Here is a 16966-nt window from a genome sequence, read left to right on the forward strand (position 1 = left end):
CGTCGTATATCTCGTACAGCTCATCGTTCCATCGAATGCGATATTCGCCGTGGCTAACGCGCAAAGGACCATAAATCTTTCGCAGAACTTTTCTCTCGAAAACTCGCAACGTCGACTCATCAGTTGTTGACATCGTCCAAGCCTCTGCACCATATAGCAGGACGGGAATTATGAGCGACTTATAGAGTGTAGCTTTTGTTCGTCGAGAGAGGACTTTACTTTTCAATTGCCTACTCAGTCCGAAGTAGCACCTGTTGGCAAGAGCAATCCTGCGTTGGATTTCCAGGTTGACATTGTTGGTGGTGTTAATACTGGTTCCTAAATAGACGAAATTATCTACAACTTCAAAGTTATGACTGTCAACAGTGACGTGAGTGCCAAGTCGCGAGTGCGACGACTGTTTGTTTGATGACAGGAGATATTTCGTCTTGCCCTCGTTCACTGCCAGACCCATTTGTTTTCATTCCTTGTCCAGACTGGGGTAAGCAGAACTAACGGCGCGAGTTTTGAGGCCGATGATATCAATATCATAGGTATACGCCAGCAGCTGTACACGCTTATAAAATATTGTACCTGCTCTATTAAGTTCTGCAGCTCGAATAATTTTCTCCAGCAGCAGGTTGAAGAAGTCGTACGATAGGGATTCGCCTTGTCTGAAACCTCGTTTGGTATCGAACGGCTCGGAGAGGTCCTTCCCGATTCTGACGGAACTCTTCGTGTTGCTCAACGTCAGTTTACACAGCCGTATTAGTTTTGCGGGGATACCAAATTCAGACATCGCGGCATAGATCCCCCATTGGAGGATGGGGTCATGTGTAGAAGTTCACGCAAGTGAGGAAAGTTCTCTGATCGCCATTCACTTGGGAGTGGCCAGAAACGATTCTTTTACATATGACTCAAGCAGCTCACGACTTCCGGTCTTTGACCAAGTATCCTCTGGGTAGCCTAAGAACATCCGTTCGTAGGTGAGCTAAAGTGAGAAGGCGAAACATCCCCTGCATAGGGTTGTGCGCTGGGTTTGGGACCCGCCACGTAAAAAGCCTATCCCAATGAAAAGCGACAAACAGCCTCGGATGAGAAAAAAAAAAAAAAATTAAAAATAGTTTACATATTTATAAATGATAGCATTCGACTCTGATTTTGAGTTATTTTATGAAAATTTCATACATATTGAAACTTAGTGAACAGATTGAATTATAAAAGTTGTTAATTACTACAGTGTATCGATATTGGCAACCCTGCATTGTGAGAGAGCAATCAGCTGACACGTTTCCACGGCAAAAATCCAAATGTCGTGAATTCTCACGTCATCCCACGTCAAAGAGAGAAGGGAGTAGCGTTTTTCACTGTTCAGTTACATTGCGCGCCCATAAGATAGGTCGTGGCAGCTGACACGAGCCACGATTCTACGTTTTTCACTGGCTGTGCTATAAGCAAAGGCACAGCTGAGAGGTGCCCATGGAGAAACGTTAAGAGGAGTCTGGGGTTGAGTTTCTATTGACATCAAAGATGGCCGCTGTTTGACCGGAAAATGGTTACATTGTGGTGTTTTGTTAAAATTTATGTCCCAAAAATATTGGTTATATTTAAAACTTTGATATTTTTTCAAAATGAAATGAAGTTATTTTATTATTTACTAGAGAACCCGACCAAGATTTACTGTGGGCGACCCATAGATAATACAACTATACCATCTGTATGATTACTATTAGATAGATTATAATTATTAAATAGTGAGATATAGCATTTTTGATAAGCAACTTATGTGAGTTTACAAAAAAATGGATTATAAAAGCATTTCTTATGTTAATAAGGCATTACCTTTTTACTATTTAATTTGGGAGGTTTGGGAAATCAACCGTTGAAAGAGATTTGCTAAGTTGGAAAGAGGCGAAATGAGCACCGAAGACAATGAAGGCAGTGGACGCCATAAAGAGGCGAAAGCTCTTTGCAAAGTGGGTGCCTCGCAAGTTCATAATCTAAAAAAAACAACGAGTAACTGATTCTGAGAAGTGTTTGAGTGCTCTTTAATAATTTTAATAAAACCGAATCGGTGTGTGACAATAGAAATACTGCTCCATCATTTCACACTGGAGTCCAATCGATAGCCATTATAGTGGACTGCACATGATGAACCGGTCTTAAAGCGCGGAAAGATGAAAAAGTCGGCTGGCAAGGTTATGAAATCAGTTTTTTGGAATGATTACTGAACCAGTTATAATCCATTGCACTGTGTAATTGGTTGCTGTTCTATTCTCCTAAAAATTACCCGACTGACCTCTTAATAAATATTCACCACTGAAAAATGTTAAGTGGATATAAGCAATAATGTAAGAAACGAGATTCAGAAAATGCCAATTCTACGATACTGAGTACAAATTTTATAATTTGCGAAATTGATTTTCATAATAAATGAATATAAATAAAGACTATATGCAAAATGTAAATATAGTACTATATACAAATATGGTACTTTTTCCATCGTTACATGCTAAAATACGGAGGCAGGATCTCAAACGCTCAATATTCTGATCATCGACAGACTGTTCCAACAGTCGTATACCATTGATATATGCACATGTGAGTATGTATTAGTTGTAACTAAAATTTTTTTATAGTTTCGGTAGTCATGACTTTTCGGGTATGCCTACCGAATTATACAAGTATGTATTGAGATTGCGAATTCTACAAATAATTTATTTAATAATATTCAGATTAAGATTAAGAAAATTTATACTTAAATTATAGGAAAGAAATCTCTTCATATCTCTTAAAATTTAATGTTCAAAAGAATTATTATGACTTATAATACTAAATTCTGTAACAATATTTAGTCTTTTGGTCCACTAATTGTAAAATTGAATTTCCAGTTTGTCCATTAATACGTTAATTAAAGCGGTTAAAAATTCACCCCAATATTTCTGTATGAAGATGGTATACTTTAATTTTTTGTCAAAAATAATAAACATCATTTTATAACCAACATTGAAAATAGTATATGTATATAAATAAAATAGTAGTAGTACAAAATATAAATTATTATTGCTGCGTCGAGGTGCCTCTCTCCACCCTTGCTTACCAGAGGCGGCCATGATGGTTTTATTGTAAATACTGTAAATGGTCACTTTCGTTACTCCCTTATACCATATTTTCAACTTTGTTGATTTGGGAGTTACCATGGAGCCTAAGCTTCATTATACTCTCGCAACAATGTTGCTAAGGAGAGTATTATAGTTTTGTTCACATAACGGTTGTTTGTAAGTCCTAAAACTAAAAGAGTCAGATATAGGGTTATATATACCAAACTGATCAGGGTGACGAGTAGAGTCGAAATCCGGATGTCTGTCTGTCCGTCCGTCCGTCTGTCCGTCCGTCCGTCCGTGCAAGCTGTAACTTGAGTAAAAATTGAGATATCATGATGAAACTTGGTACACGTATTCCTTGGCTCCATAAGAAGGTTAAGTTCGAAGATGGGCAAAATCGGCACACTGCCACGCCCACAAAATGGCGGAAAGACCATAAAGTGTCATAACTAAGCCATAAATAAAGATATTAAAGTGAAATTTGGCACAAAGGATCGCATTAGGGAGGGGCATATTTGGACGCAATTGTTTTGGAAAAGTGGGCGTGGCCCCGCCCCCCTACTAAGTTTTTGTACATATCTCGGAAACTACTATAGCTATGTCAACCAAACTCTACAGAGTCGTTTTCTTCAGGCATTCCCATATACAGTTCAAAAATGGAAGAAATCGGATAATAACCACGCCCACCTCCCATACAAAGGTTATGTTGAAAATCACTAAAAGTGCGTTAACCGACTAACAAAAAACGTCAGAAACACTAAATTTTACGAAAGAAATTGCAGAAGGAAGCTGCACCCAGGCTTTTTTTTTTAAAATTGAAAATGGGCGTGGCCTCGCCCACTTATGGACCAAAAACCATATCTCAGGAACTACTCTACCGATTTCAATGAAATTCGGTATATAATATTTTCTTAACACCCTGATGACATGTACGAAATATGGGTGAAATCGGTTCATAACCACGCCTTCTTCCAATATAACGCTATTTTGAATTCCATCTGATGCCTTTTCTGTATAATACGAGTATATACATTAGGAACCAATGATGATAGCGGAATAAAAAAAATACGGTATTTGAAAAATATGTAAATGACGTATAATGAAATCTCGATTATCACTTTATCATGCGAGAGTATAAAATGTTCGGTGACACCCGAACTTAGCCCTTCCTTACTTGTTTTAGTCTTATTATTGAAACCATGGTTTTGAAAGCAAATCGGTAAGGCATTTCCTTTGGCTTTCTTGGTCGTTTAAAACTTATAAATCTACCCTCATTTACTAGCCGTAGGGAAATGGAATAATATTCTACGCAAAATTTCTGAATGGAACAGAGAGTCTTTATCTAGTCATCCTGCTTTCAGATGTTCAAAATCTATAGCTGACAAAAGTGATAAATTTGTGTATCAACCAATATTACCTCATATGCCATGCTGTAAATCCGCACATCGGTAGGAAAGTGGTGGCGTAGAGCGTTAAAATTCAGGAAAAATCCGACATCACATATTTTCTATAAAAAGAGACGTTAGGATAAAAATATATCTAGTTTAGGATAAGATTTAGTGGAAAAACTGGTTCACGTCTCTATCTGTACCGTTGATTCAAAAAGAAAACATTTTTTTGGAAAATGCAATTAATTAAAAAAGGCTTCTAGAGTGTACATACATATATTATTTTAACATTAGAATTATCTAAAATAAGAAAGGAAACTCCGGTATAACCGAGCATTCGGATTCTTTTAAAAGCCGTCGGAATCCCTTAAGGTGCTGGAAAAACTTTTTATTTAAAAGAAAGAAAGAGCTAAGTTCGGGTGCAACCGAACTTTTTATACTCTTCCAACTTGAACGAATCAGGGCCAGAGAAATATATTAAGATGTAAAACGTCAACCAGAGGATCGAAATCTAAGCAATCTTATATATAAATATACTCTATATAACTCACATACTGACCGACAAATTCGGCATACGAATTATTAGGAAATCGAAATCATTATACGTAGTAGTTGGGGTAGTATCGACCCGATTTTATCTATTAACTATTATCATGCTACATACTAAATATTCCCTCACATACAATCACCAATCATATGGAGCAAAGTCACCCGCATTCTCGAAAATCCTGATAATAGTTATATGGGGGCTAAGTAAAGTTTCCGTCCAATTGTATCTATTTTTGGCACAAAGAGTAAAACATGTCCTATAAATTTCATTGAGTTAACTCAAATATTAGTCGATATATCCAGTATATAGTCACCTGGAAGTTCCACTTTATATTAGGTATATGGGAACTCAGGAAAGTATTGATCCGATTCAACACATTTTTGATACACAGAATTGAATTTTATTTGTATATCTCACACATTTGACAATTTTTGGTCATAAGGTGGCATACTTCAAAGTCGCTATTCGTGTGTTATCTCATTTTATTAATTGTTTCTTATTTTTTATACTGAAAGTGATCTAATCTAATGGAATGAGGAGTGGTTGTAGTCCTATTTTGCCCATTTTGCACTCTAGAATAATAATGTCCGTAGAATGAAATACTATACTGAATCGGTCGAGCTGGTCCCGAGTCTCGGTGACACAATTTAGTAGTTTTTAACAATTCCGTTATGTGGGGAGTGAACGTGGTTATCATCCAACTTCTTCCATTTTTAATTTGTTTTGGTTTTTGTGCTTGAACAGATATATTTATTTACACTAAACATTTTAGAGAGCCCGAATGCAATCCACTGTGCAAAATTACTGTGGCGGTTTGTGGGCGTGGCAGTGGCGTCGTGTATCGAGTTATATTACGATATGTCAATTTTTAGTCAAATTATATAATCTTATTTGTAGCTATCTTGATTTTTTTTAGTTGATACAAACAACCGTTAGGTAACCGAAAATATTAGATATATTACACTCTGTTCTTTAAAAATAATGATGTCTACACCCCTGAACAGGGTACATTAAGTTTGCCACGAAGTTTAATGCTCAGAAGGAAAAGTGGGAGCTCATATAAATATATACATATATGATCAGCATGACAATCTGAGTTGATTTAATCAGACGGGCAGTCCATATGTGTATAAGCGAATTAGTCCCTCAGTTCTAGAGGTATCGATCTGAAATTTTGCACACGTCCTTTCGATTTATTGTCCACAGCAGTAATGCTATCTATACACAAATTGTTCAGATCGAGTCACTATAGCATACATATGTATAACTGCCGTACAAACTGACCGATCAATAATCTTGTAAGGAATTTTTGTATTTATGTGGGGTATTTTAGCTTCGGTGCAGCCTAAGTTAACGTTTTTTCTTGTTTATAGTGGTCTCGCATCGAAAATCGATTGCTCTGGTGAACTTTAATGTAAGAATTTCTGAAATTGTCTTTATTCACTTTGTTTTGTGATTTTTATTTTTATGGATTTGGGATAGATTTTGATTTAAAAAAAGTCTCTCACAATTAGCAGAAGAAAGTGGAAGTAGTCGAATTTAGTCAACTAATTTCGAATTAATTGGAATTCATTGAGGCCGTCGCATAGTGGGGCCAAGAGTACTACTATTACGAATCAATTAATGAAGCTTTATTTTTATTATATTCTATTTAATATATAGTTTACATCTTTTTTTGGCTTTTATGCTTCAAAGTAAGAAAAATAATGAAATAGTTCTGCATTTGCTTTTATGTATAAAACTGAAAAAATTCAACTCTATAAAAATACACAAAAACTTTACATATACATAAATAATTTATCGGAAAATATCAAACATTCCTTTTGAAATAATTTTTAAAACTGACATTTCCTGACATGTTCCGTAGAAGTTTTTCTTGCTACATAATCCCCAAATATACAACTAAAAGAGAATGTAACGAATAGCAAGACGAATCAGTGTTTCATTTACAACTTTTCAAAGATATTTTATATTGGTTGTTACAGGAAACCAAATTATGAAAGATATTAGTGATATTGCGTAATGAATTGTCAAAATTTGTATGAAAATTTATTTACGGACACCAAATAACTTTACGTAACTTTTTCGTTGTGTAAACAATGTGCGAAAATTTACCAGGTTATGAATGCAACCTTGCCAAATAGTCAGCTGATTTATTTTAATGTTTGAAGTGGAAAAGTATGGAAGAGGTAAGCATAAGACGTGAAATTAAAATTTGAATAATTTTCCCCTATTGTTTACATTTTAGAAAACACAGCAAAAAGGAAAAAGGAAGCGAAGTAACCCAACGCATCATTGGACAGAGTCGCAGGTGCCAGACTTGCTGCAAGCAGCTGCCGATGTGGTGAAAGAGTACCAGAGTCGTTCGAGGTTAGAATTTAAAATAACAACTTTATTTGTATGCATATGTTTATTTTACTTCAGCGGATCCTTTGGGCGGTGTTAAAGAGCAAGATGCGACACCTCAAAGCATCTTACCTATCCGCAGTGGCCTGGAAATGTAACACTGGTGCAGGGCTGCTGGTGAATGGGATTGAGCACACATTAATAAGATTATTAATAATTGAAATTGAAGCTAAAAAACAAGGTCAGTTAGAAATTGAAAAACTAAAATTAGCAAGTGAAGAGCGCATTAAATCTTTGAAATTGAATTTAAATGTTAAACTTCCTACAATTTTAAATACTACTATTAAATAAAACTGCTTTTTAATATTATATGTGCTTTATTTATGATATATTAGATGCAAATAAGATTTACAAGATTTTAAGCATTCAAATCTTGTATTAGCGATAGCAAGGCGAACCCTTTGGATTCACCCTTGTTAGTAGGTAAATTTTGGTTGTTAGATTCATCAGTTTCACCTTCCTTATTTAAACATTCATTAAAGTAAAAACTATCATTATTTTGGTCCTGTAGAATATTGTTCAGAATTCCACAAACAAGAAATATCCAACGGCATGCAAATTTCAGGCAACGGTTGCCTTTTATTTGTATTTTCAGTTCTTTTAAACTGTTGAACCGTTCTATTATTAAACCAAAGCAATGTTCAATTCTATTTCGATACTGGCTAAAAATTCTGTTAAATATATTTCGATTTTGCAAAGTGCCTTCCGTTACTCTAAAGGGAGTTATAAGACTCCCAGTTAATTTATATGCACTGTCACTTGCCAACCATTCTGCTCCCGTCAATAGTTCAGGAGCTTTTGTGGAGACTTAGACGATGACAACAACGGATGAGTCGACGTTGCGAGTTTTCGAGAGAAAGGTCCTGCGAAAGATTTATGGTCCTTTGCGCATTGGCCACGGCGAATATCGCATTTCATGGAACGATGAGCTGTACGAGATATACGACGACATTGACATAGTTCAGCGAATTAAAAGACAGCGGCTACGCTGGCTAGGTCATGTTGTCCGGATGGACGAAAACACTCCAGCTCTGAAAGTATTCGACGCAGTACCCGCCGGGGGAAGCAGAGGAAGAGGAAGACCTCCACTCCGTTGGAAGGACCAAGTGGAGAAGGACCTGGCTACGCTTGGAATATCCAATTGGCGCCACGTAGAGAAAAGAAGAAACGACTGGCGCGCTGTTGTTAACTCGGCTATAAACGCGTAAGCGGTGTCTACGCCAATTAAGAAGAAGAAGATTTCTCAATGTTTCACTAAATTTCACTTTGTACATTTAAATGGAATAAAGAGGAAGACTTCCTGGTTTAAAATCTCATACAGATCGTCGTTCCATCGAAGATATTCGCCGTGTCCAACATGCAAAGCATCATAAATCTTTGACTAAACCTTTCTCTCCAAAACTCGTAACGTCGACTCATCAGCTGTTGTTATCGCCCAAGACTCTGTACCATATAGCAGTACGATAATAATGAGTGATATATTGAGTTTGGATTTTGTTCGTCGAGAGAGACTTTACTTTTCAAATGCCTACTCAGTCCAAAGTAGCATCTATTGGCATGAGTTATTCTGCGTTGGATTTTGAGGCTGACATTATTGTCGCTGTTAACGCTGGTTCCAAGATTGACGAAATTGTCTACGACTTCGAAGTTATGACTGTCCACAGTGACGTGGGAGCCTAGTGGCGAATGCGACTACTGTTGATGTGATGACAGGAGATTTTTCGTCTTGCCCTCGTTCACTGCCAGACCCATTTACTTTGCTTCCTTATCCATTCTAGAGAAAGCAGAACTAACAACTTTGAAATCGACGAACAGGTGGAGTGTGTCAATTTTCTTTTCACGGGTCTTTTCCAAAATTTGCGCACTGTAGTTGGCGCAAATTGTGGGTTCCCCTTTTTAGTGGATTGGGCAGGGCAAACTTAAATTCCAATCGTCGGGCTTGCTTTCGTCTGACAATATTCTACAAAGAAGCTTATGCATGCTCATTATCAGTTCTCCGCCACCGTTTTTGTATAGCTCGGTCGCCTATTCATCGGCCCCCACCGCTTTGTTGTTCTTCAGATGTGTAACAGCTATTTGAACTTTTTCATGGTCGGGCAATGGAACGTCTGGTCCATCGTCCTTGATTGGGAATTCGGGTTCACCATGTCGGCCAGCTTGTCAAGCTCTTTGCACTCACGGATATCGGTCTCTCTTTTTTTTTGTCTACAATTGCGTCTTTCTTGCCTTTTCAACTCTCGCGCAAGTTAAATAATAATAGTTTTGGGTTTATTATTATTCTTTATTGAGTTCAATATACCTTCTTGGTTTGTGGTAATACTAAGACTAAAAGACATTAGGTTTGCTTACAACTATTTGTAGTATCGACAGAACATTCATGTTGTTCTGTTGTGTTCTTATTTTAAGCTGATAAATATTTTTGGATAAGTTCTTATCTGTTACTGATAATTACAATACATTATTATGTGTATAGGTCATGAGACATGTTTTTATGTTTACAGCTGATAAGGATTTGTTGATGTATTTGGGTTCGTGAGTATGATAAGGAATGTTATCTTCCTTAACTCTCCCCTCTGTTAAAATGAAATGTCCTCATTTCAAAAGCGCTGTGTTTGGAGTCGCTGTACTTCCATTTCATATACCTGCTCGAAAACTGGGCGTTTTTTGGCTTCTTGTTTAATCTGGTAACATTTACATGCCTTTACTGAGGCGTATATAAATAATCCTAATATTTTTACTAAGAGAATAGCGTAGCTTAAAAATTGTAAAGGGCGTTCCTCAACATGAATTAGGTATTTGTATATTTCGTGCATATTAGAAAATTTATTATTCGATTTGGATTCTATTATTTTCATAATTTTGATTTGTTCATTTTGATGACCATGTATTATATTTTTTATTTCTTGGACATGGTTAAAATACGTCTTATTATCTAAAGTAGTGCATATATTAAACTGAATTAATTTTGTGCCTATAATATTTCGGCCGTTCCATATATGGATTCCGTCAAATATAATATTTCCGTGATCTAATATTAATAAAGGCACATTGTTTTTTAACAATATTTCAATATGTTTTGTCCTTATTTAGTAAAGGGATGGTACAATTATCTTGCAATTCTTGTTTATAAACATTTATTCCTACATTATTTCTACATTTAGATAATGTTATAAATTTATTTTCACATTTTGTTATTTTTCTTTCAATTTTCCATGTTTGTAAGCTAACGGAATTAAATTGTATAATTTGTATTTATTATTAATGACAGAGTATTTATATATTGTGATTATCGAATTCCTGTACATAAAAACGTAGATATCCGAATATTCTAATAAGAGTGCTGTTTGTTCCCGAAGTGCTATTTTTTTTTGCAGTGCATCCAGTGCTGCCTCGTCTAATTTTACTAGGGCCACTACCCCCCTTTACAATTTGAGAGAAAACAATTATTTCAAATTAAAATACAAAAGTACATACATATTTTTTAATAATTTTTTTTTTAATATTATTATAATTACAATGTATACAGTGCGAATAAAGAAAACTTCCTTGCGTAAAATAACTAAAAAGTATTGGCTTTGGACGGCCAATCACTCTAATAATAACACTACACAACACGTAAAATTACACTGGGGAGCGACATACATTTTCTAGTTAATTTGGGGTCGCTAATTACGAACATCAACATTAAAAGGCTGTGGTTTTAACTTTAAGGGCGTGGCACGAAAAATAAAAAAACAGCCGTTCCTGTGACCTTTTTTGGTCAATGCATCATTAAAGATATTATTTTCAAGGTTTTGGCATATATTAAGCACTCGATTCGTAGAATAGTCTCCAGCGCTTAAAACTGTATATTCAATTATAAAGGTTTTAACTAAATATTCGAGCAGCGATTTAAGACTTGTGCAAGAATTCAATTTGCCCAGTACATTCATACAAATCCGACGAAAATTGGGAAAACTATTAAATAATAAATGCATTTGCAAATAAAATTTTATGTAATGTGAAATGAAAAGAGTAACTATTTTTAACATATTTAAAAAAACATAAAGCTGTATACATACACACATATATCATTCATGAATAAATCCTCCTGGTTCTTACTCCATTTTGCTCGCAAATGAAAATGTCAAAGAGTCTAAAATTTATGGGAATCGAATTCCTCATGAAACTCTAAATATCGATACTCTTCTACTTAACGATACTAAACGATTATCGATACCTTATTGTTTGTCGGTACATATCAAATACGGACTTTGTCGATACTTTTCGACAGGTACCGATACTTTTCCCATCCCTAGTTTCATTCCTTGCAAACTCTGAAAGTACTTACTGTGTGGCGGAAAGAATAAAAGGTGGTTTTTAGAAGTAGAATATATTTAAATTAATCAATTGGTTGAAAATGGATATAAGATCGTGTTTTGGTAAAAAATAGTTATAGTTATTATAATTTGTTGGTAATTAATGGTTTTTTATTTGTTAGAAAAAACAAAGCGCGCAAGAATCAGCGAACCAGTCATTGAGAAAAATTCTGTAGAAAGTGAAACTTCTGAATTAACTCATGCAACTTCCACGGTCGAAGATTATCCTACCAATGACATTGGCAATTGGGTGGGACGCGGATTTCTTCTCAATGGTGAAAATAAAATAAATATGGTGCTTCATTGTTGGAAACCACATGAGTCATATGACTTTGGAAAAGATAGTCAAGATTCCAATCGTAAATTTATTTATAATTGGCTTAAAATTTATGAGTCATGGCTTGCATATTCTTGTCGGCTGAAGGGAGCATTTTGTATGAACTGTGTACTATTTCCGCCAAAAAATACACGTGGCGTTATAGGATCGTTGACCATAAGACCATTTACGAAGTACAAAGACGCTCATGAGCATTTTAGAGCTCATGCAATATTTATTTGTCACAAAAAAGCAAGTATGGATGCTAATGGATTTTTAAACCTAGTGCCTATTGATGTAGTGGCACAAAACGCGCATGAAAAAGTAACTAAAGACAATAAGAAAATGATCAGATTGATTATATATGCTATTATTTATTGTGGGACGCATGATATTGCTCTTCGTGGCAAAAAAAAATCATGAAGGTGAGCATTTTAGTGGAATTAACTTTTTTTATTTAAGATAATAATTTAACTGTTATGTACTACTAGGCATTTTTAGGTATTTGCTTAAATTGCAATTAAATTCAGCGGACGCAGATTTGAAATTAATTTTTGAAAACGCTAAGGGCAATGCGAAGCACATTTCTGTTCGTATTCAGAACGAAATTCTTAATATTTGTGGTGACTTGCTCAAAGAAACAATTTGTCGTTCCATTGATAAAGCTGAAGGGTTTAGCATTTTAGCAGATGAAAGCTGTGAAAGAACAATTGTCTGTTGGAGTGCGATATTTCTGCAGTGAATTTTCAGAGTTACGTGAAGATTCCCTAGGCTTTGTTGAGCGAGACAATATGGACGCAAAATCAAATGCAAGTGCAATACATCATTTCATTACAAACTGTGGTTTGGATCCTAATAAATGCATCGGATAGGGTTATGATGGTTGTGCAACAATGGCTGGCAAAGATGGTGGCGTGCAAAAAATTATGAAAGATTTTTATAAAAAAAATTTGTTTTTCCATTGTGCTTCTCATAAGCTAAATTTAGTGATCAATGATTTGAACAGCGTTGCAGAAATTGGGAACACAACAACTACTATTAAGGAGGTAATTACATTTTTTCGGGAACCGCCACTTAGAGGAAAACATGTCCCAAATTTGCCACTTTTATGTGAAACTCGTTGGTCACAAAAGTATAAAAGCATAGGTGTTTTCAAAAATAACTTTTTGGCCATAACAGAAGGTTTAGAAAAACTTTCACTTGAAGGAAACCCAGCAACAAGGAAAACTGCTCTCCAGGTGATAAGTTGTGCAGCTAAAAGTACATTCGTTGTCTGTCTGTGCATCATTTCGCACTATTCAGCAATCTTGAAGCCAACAGCAAATTTGTTCCAGAGTAAGCAGTTGGATATACTTGCCATTGCTAACCATATAAAACGGATCGTGCAATTAATCAAGTCTGATAGACAAACAGCAGACAGCACATTTAAATCCATTTTTGACGAAGCTACAAATATTGCCCTGCAACTTGGTTTTGAAATTAGCTTGCCAAGGATTGTTGCCCGTCAAGTTTATCGTGCCAATTAACCAGCAACGACTGTAGTAGAATTTTTTAAGATTTCAATTTACATTCCGTATTTGGACTCGTTAATAATGGCTTTTGAAAATCGCTTTTCCGACCAAAATAATCCCTCTTTTGCTTAGTCATACCTTCACCCAGCTGTACTTAAATCGACCTTCAAATATTGTCTGCAGCTTCTTTTTATAACTTAAATGACTTGAAATATGAAATAGGTCTATGGATTGCCTTGTGGAAAGATAAAACTGAATTTGATGACATGGCTAATAGTGCCCATACATGAGCACACAAGTGCGTTCGATCGGTATGAATTCGTTTGCCCATACACGACACACAAATCCATTTTGCGTTCGTTCTTCACAGAGTTAACATGTGCGACAGGCAAGCGGAACATTTCTTGGAATGTATTTTTAATGTAGCATTTTTATCTATTTCATTGTACTTCGTTAATAAGTTATTCCAACTTTTATTTTTCTTACACTACGTATGTATATGTATGAGCGCTTAGGCAAAAAGTGAAAACTTTGAAGTGTGATTTCTCGGTTTTCCATTTTAACGATTATTCTTAATTGGCAGGATAGAAAACAAACTACACGTCGTATGGAATTAGGGCAAAGTTTATTATCATTGACATAAAATTATCTTATATTTAAACTAAAAAAAATATTAAGAAAAGTCAAGTTTTAACATATTTTTAAAAAGCCACTACTTATTAAATTTTTAATAAGATTTTAAATTTTACACTTTTTTTGGAATTTTTTAACTAGAAGATAAATTAATAAAAAATATGACTCTCTTTGAATTTTTTGTTTCGGATAGAAATTGCGACCTGCATCCTGCCCGCCGTCCGAAAAATTTACATGCGAGATGCATCGGGTAATTGCTTCCCAAAGGCAGAAAGATGTTCAAATATATAACTATAAAGCCTAGAAATTTCGCTTGAATCAATTATTTCTTTCCCTCCCAAAAAAATCCTCAAAAATATCGATTTTTTGAAGCCTCGAAAGCAGGCTCTCCCCTTAACACTTGCCATTGTCCGCGATCTTCACTGTTCGGCGACACGAGAGAAATGAGATTTCGTGCGCCGACAACGCCATACACGATAAACATGTTCGCGCACCGATCGTAAAAAATCAAACATTTTCGCGAACATGGATCGGTACGCGAACAAGCCCATACACGATAAGCCACAAGCGCACACATACCGATCGAACGCACTTGTGTGCTCGTGTATGGGCGCTTTAAGCTATTGGAGGAGTCTAATATCTTTTATCTATGCATATACAAAGCTTTGCAGATATTTTTAGCTCTTCCATATACAACTGCCACCATAGAAAGATCATTCAGCACTTTACGGCGAGTGAAAACATGGTTAAGGTCAACAATGGCTGAAAAGCGTTTAAATGGTTTGTTCTGTATGATTATTTTTTATTTTTTAATTATTCTTTTTCTATTTGAAGGTCTTTGCATGTTGAGCATACACAGAAGAGCCGTAAATGACGACCAGGAATTTATTGATAAGATTCTCACGAAATTCGCGGAAGAAAATAGAAGGCTTTTATTGAAGTAAAAAAATAAAAATAAAATAGATTTGCCCCCCTTTTAGTCATTTTCTGCGGACGCCCATGAATACATCGTTTATATATTCTCGTAAGATATCATCTACGCATCGTTGAAAGATTGGGGGTGCGTTTTTCAACCCAAACTCATACTTTGTTCCATTGACTGCAAAGGCGGTATTTTCTCTATCGGATTCCTTTATTGAAATTTGATGGAATCCGGATTCTAAATCTATAGTTAAAAATACTTTTGCTTTTCTTAAATTTTTGATAGTCATATTTACATCAGGTATTTGATGTCGATCAGTGATTGTCTGAGCATTAATTTTTTGAAAATCAACTGCCATTCTCCTTTTTGGCTTACCTTGTTCGTCAGTGCCTTTTTTTGGAAGAGTCCATATGGTTTAATTATATGGGTTTTTCTTCTTCTTCTTAATTGGCGTAGACACCGCTTACGCGATTATAGCCGAGTTAACAACAGCGCACCAGTCGTTTCTTTTTTTCGCTACGTGGCGCCAATTGGATATTCCAAGCGAAGCCAGGTCCTTCTCCCGGCGGGTTCTGCGTTGAATACTTTTGGAGCTGGAGTGTTTTCCTTCATCCGGACAACATGACCTAGCCAGCTTAGCCGCTGTCTTTTAATTCGCTGAACTATGTCAATGTCGTCGTATATCTCGTACAGCTCATCGTTCCATCGAATTCGATATTTGCCGTGGCCAATGCGCAAAGGACCATAAATCTTTCGCGGAACCTTTCTCTCGAAAACTCGTAACGTCGACTCATCGGTTGCTGTCATCGTCCAAGCCTCTGCACCATATAGCTGGACGGGAATTATGAGCGACTTACAGAGTTTGGCATTTGTTTGTCGAGAGAGGACTTTACTCTTCAATTGCCTACTCAGTCCGAAGTAGCACCTGTTGGCAAGAGCAATCCTGCGTTGGATTTCCAGGCTGACATTATTGGTGGTGTTAATACTGGTTCCTAAATAGACGAAATTATCTTCAACTTCAAAGTTATGACTGTCAATAGTGACGTGAGAGCCTAGTCGCGAGTGCGACGACTGTTTGTTTGATGACAGACCCATTTTCTGTGCTTCCTTGTCCAGCCTGGAGAAAGCAGAACTAACGCCGCGGGTGTTGAGGCCGATGATATCAATATCATCGGCATACGCCAGCAGCTGTACACTCTTATAGAAAATGGCACCTTCTCTACTTAGTTCTGCAGCTCGAAATATTTTCTCCAAAAGCAGGCTGAAGAAGTCGCACGATAGGGAATTGCCTTGTCTGAAACCTCGTTTGGTATCGAACGGCTCGGAGAAGTCCTTCCCGACCCTGACGGAGCTTTTAATGTTGCTCAACGTCAGTTTACACAGCCGTATTAGTTTTGCGGGGATACCAAATTCAGACATCGCGGCATAAAGGCAGCTCCTTTTCGTGCTGTCGAAAGCAGCTTTGAAATCGACGAAGAGGTGGTGTGTGTCAATTCTCCTTTCACGGGTATTTTCCAAGATTTGGAGCATGGTGAATATCTGGTCGGTTGTTGATTTTCCACGTCTTAAGCCACACTGATAAGGTCCAATCAGTTTGTTGACGGTATGCTTTAATCTTTCACACAATACGCTCGATAGAACCTTATATGCGATGTTGAGGAGGCTAATCCCACGGTAGTTGGCGCAGGTTGTGGGGTAGCCTTTTTTATGGATTGGGCATAGCACACTTAAATTCCAATCGTTGGGTATGCTTTCGTCCGACCATATTTTACAAAGCAGCTGATGCAGTTCTTCGCCGC

The 16966-nt window shown here is 36.3% G+C and overlaps 1 protein-coding gene and 1 long non-coding RNA gene across 2 annotated transcripts; both read left to right on the top strand.

Annotated features, from left to right (window-relative positions):
• Window positions 1–6894: 6894 nt before the first annotated feature.
• LOC120780894 lies at window positions 6895–7640 on the top strand. Its single transcript, XR_005705956.1, has 3 exons — window positions 6895–7210; window positions 7270–7391; window positions 7446–7640. It is a non-coding gene; the product is annotated as an uncharacterized LOC120780894 (long non-coding RNA).
• A 4197-nt stretch (window positions 7641–11837) lies between these two features.
• LOC120780954 lies at window positions 11838–15509 on the top strand. Its single transcript, XM_040113184.1, has 3 exons — window positions 11838–13147; window positions 14917–15025; window positions 15080–15509. Exons 1-3 carry the CDS (start codon window positions 12995–12997, stop codon window positions 15187–15189), a joined length of 372 nt encoding a protein of 123 aa, XP_039969118.1. The 5' UTR covers window positions 11838–12994; the 3' UTR covers window positions 15190–15509.
• Window positions 15510–16966: the final 1457 nt, after the last annotated feature.

Source organism: Bactrocera tryoni, unplaced genomic scaffold (genome assembly GCF_016617805.1).
Source record: "Bactrocera tryoni isolate S06 unplaced genomic scaffold, CSIRO_BtryS06_freeze2 scaffold_25, whole genome shotgun sequence".
NCBI lineage: Eukaryota > Metazoa > Arthropoda > Insecta > Diptera > Tephritidae > Bactrocera > Bactrocera tryoni.

What these genes read in the sequence shown, in the direction of transcription:
- LOC120780954 (XM_040113184.1), top strand. Translation starts at nt 12,995, where the DNA reads ATGGCTGGCAAAGATGGTGGCGTGCAAAAAATTATGAAAGATTTTTAT. An exon ending in CAACAACTACTATTAAGGAG is followed by an intron (nt 13,148 to 14,916) that starts GTAATTACATTT and finishes AAAGCTTTGCAG; the next exon opens with ATATTTTTAGCTCTTCCATA. An exon ending in GGCTGAAAAGCGTTTAAATG is followed by an intron (nt 15,026 to 15,079) that starts GTTTGTTCTGTA and finishes TTCTATTTGAAG; the next exon opens with GTCTTTGCATGTTGAGCATA.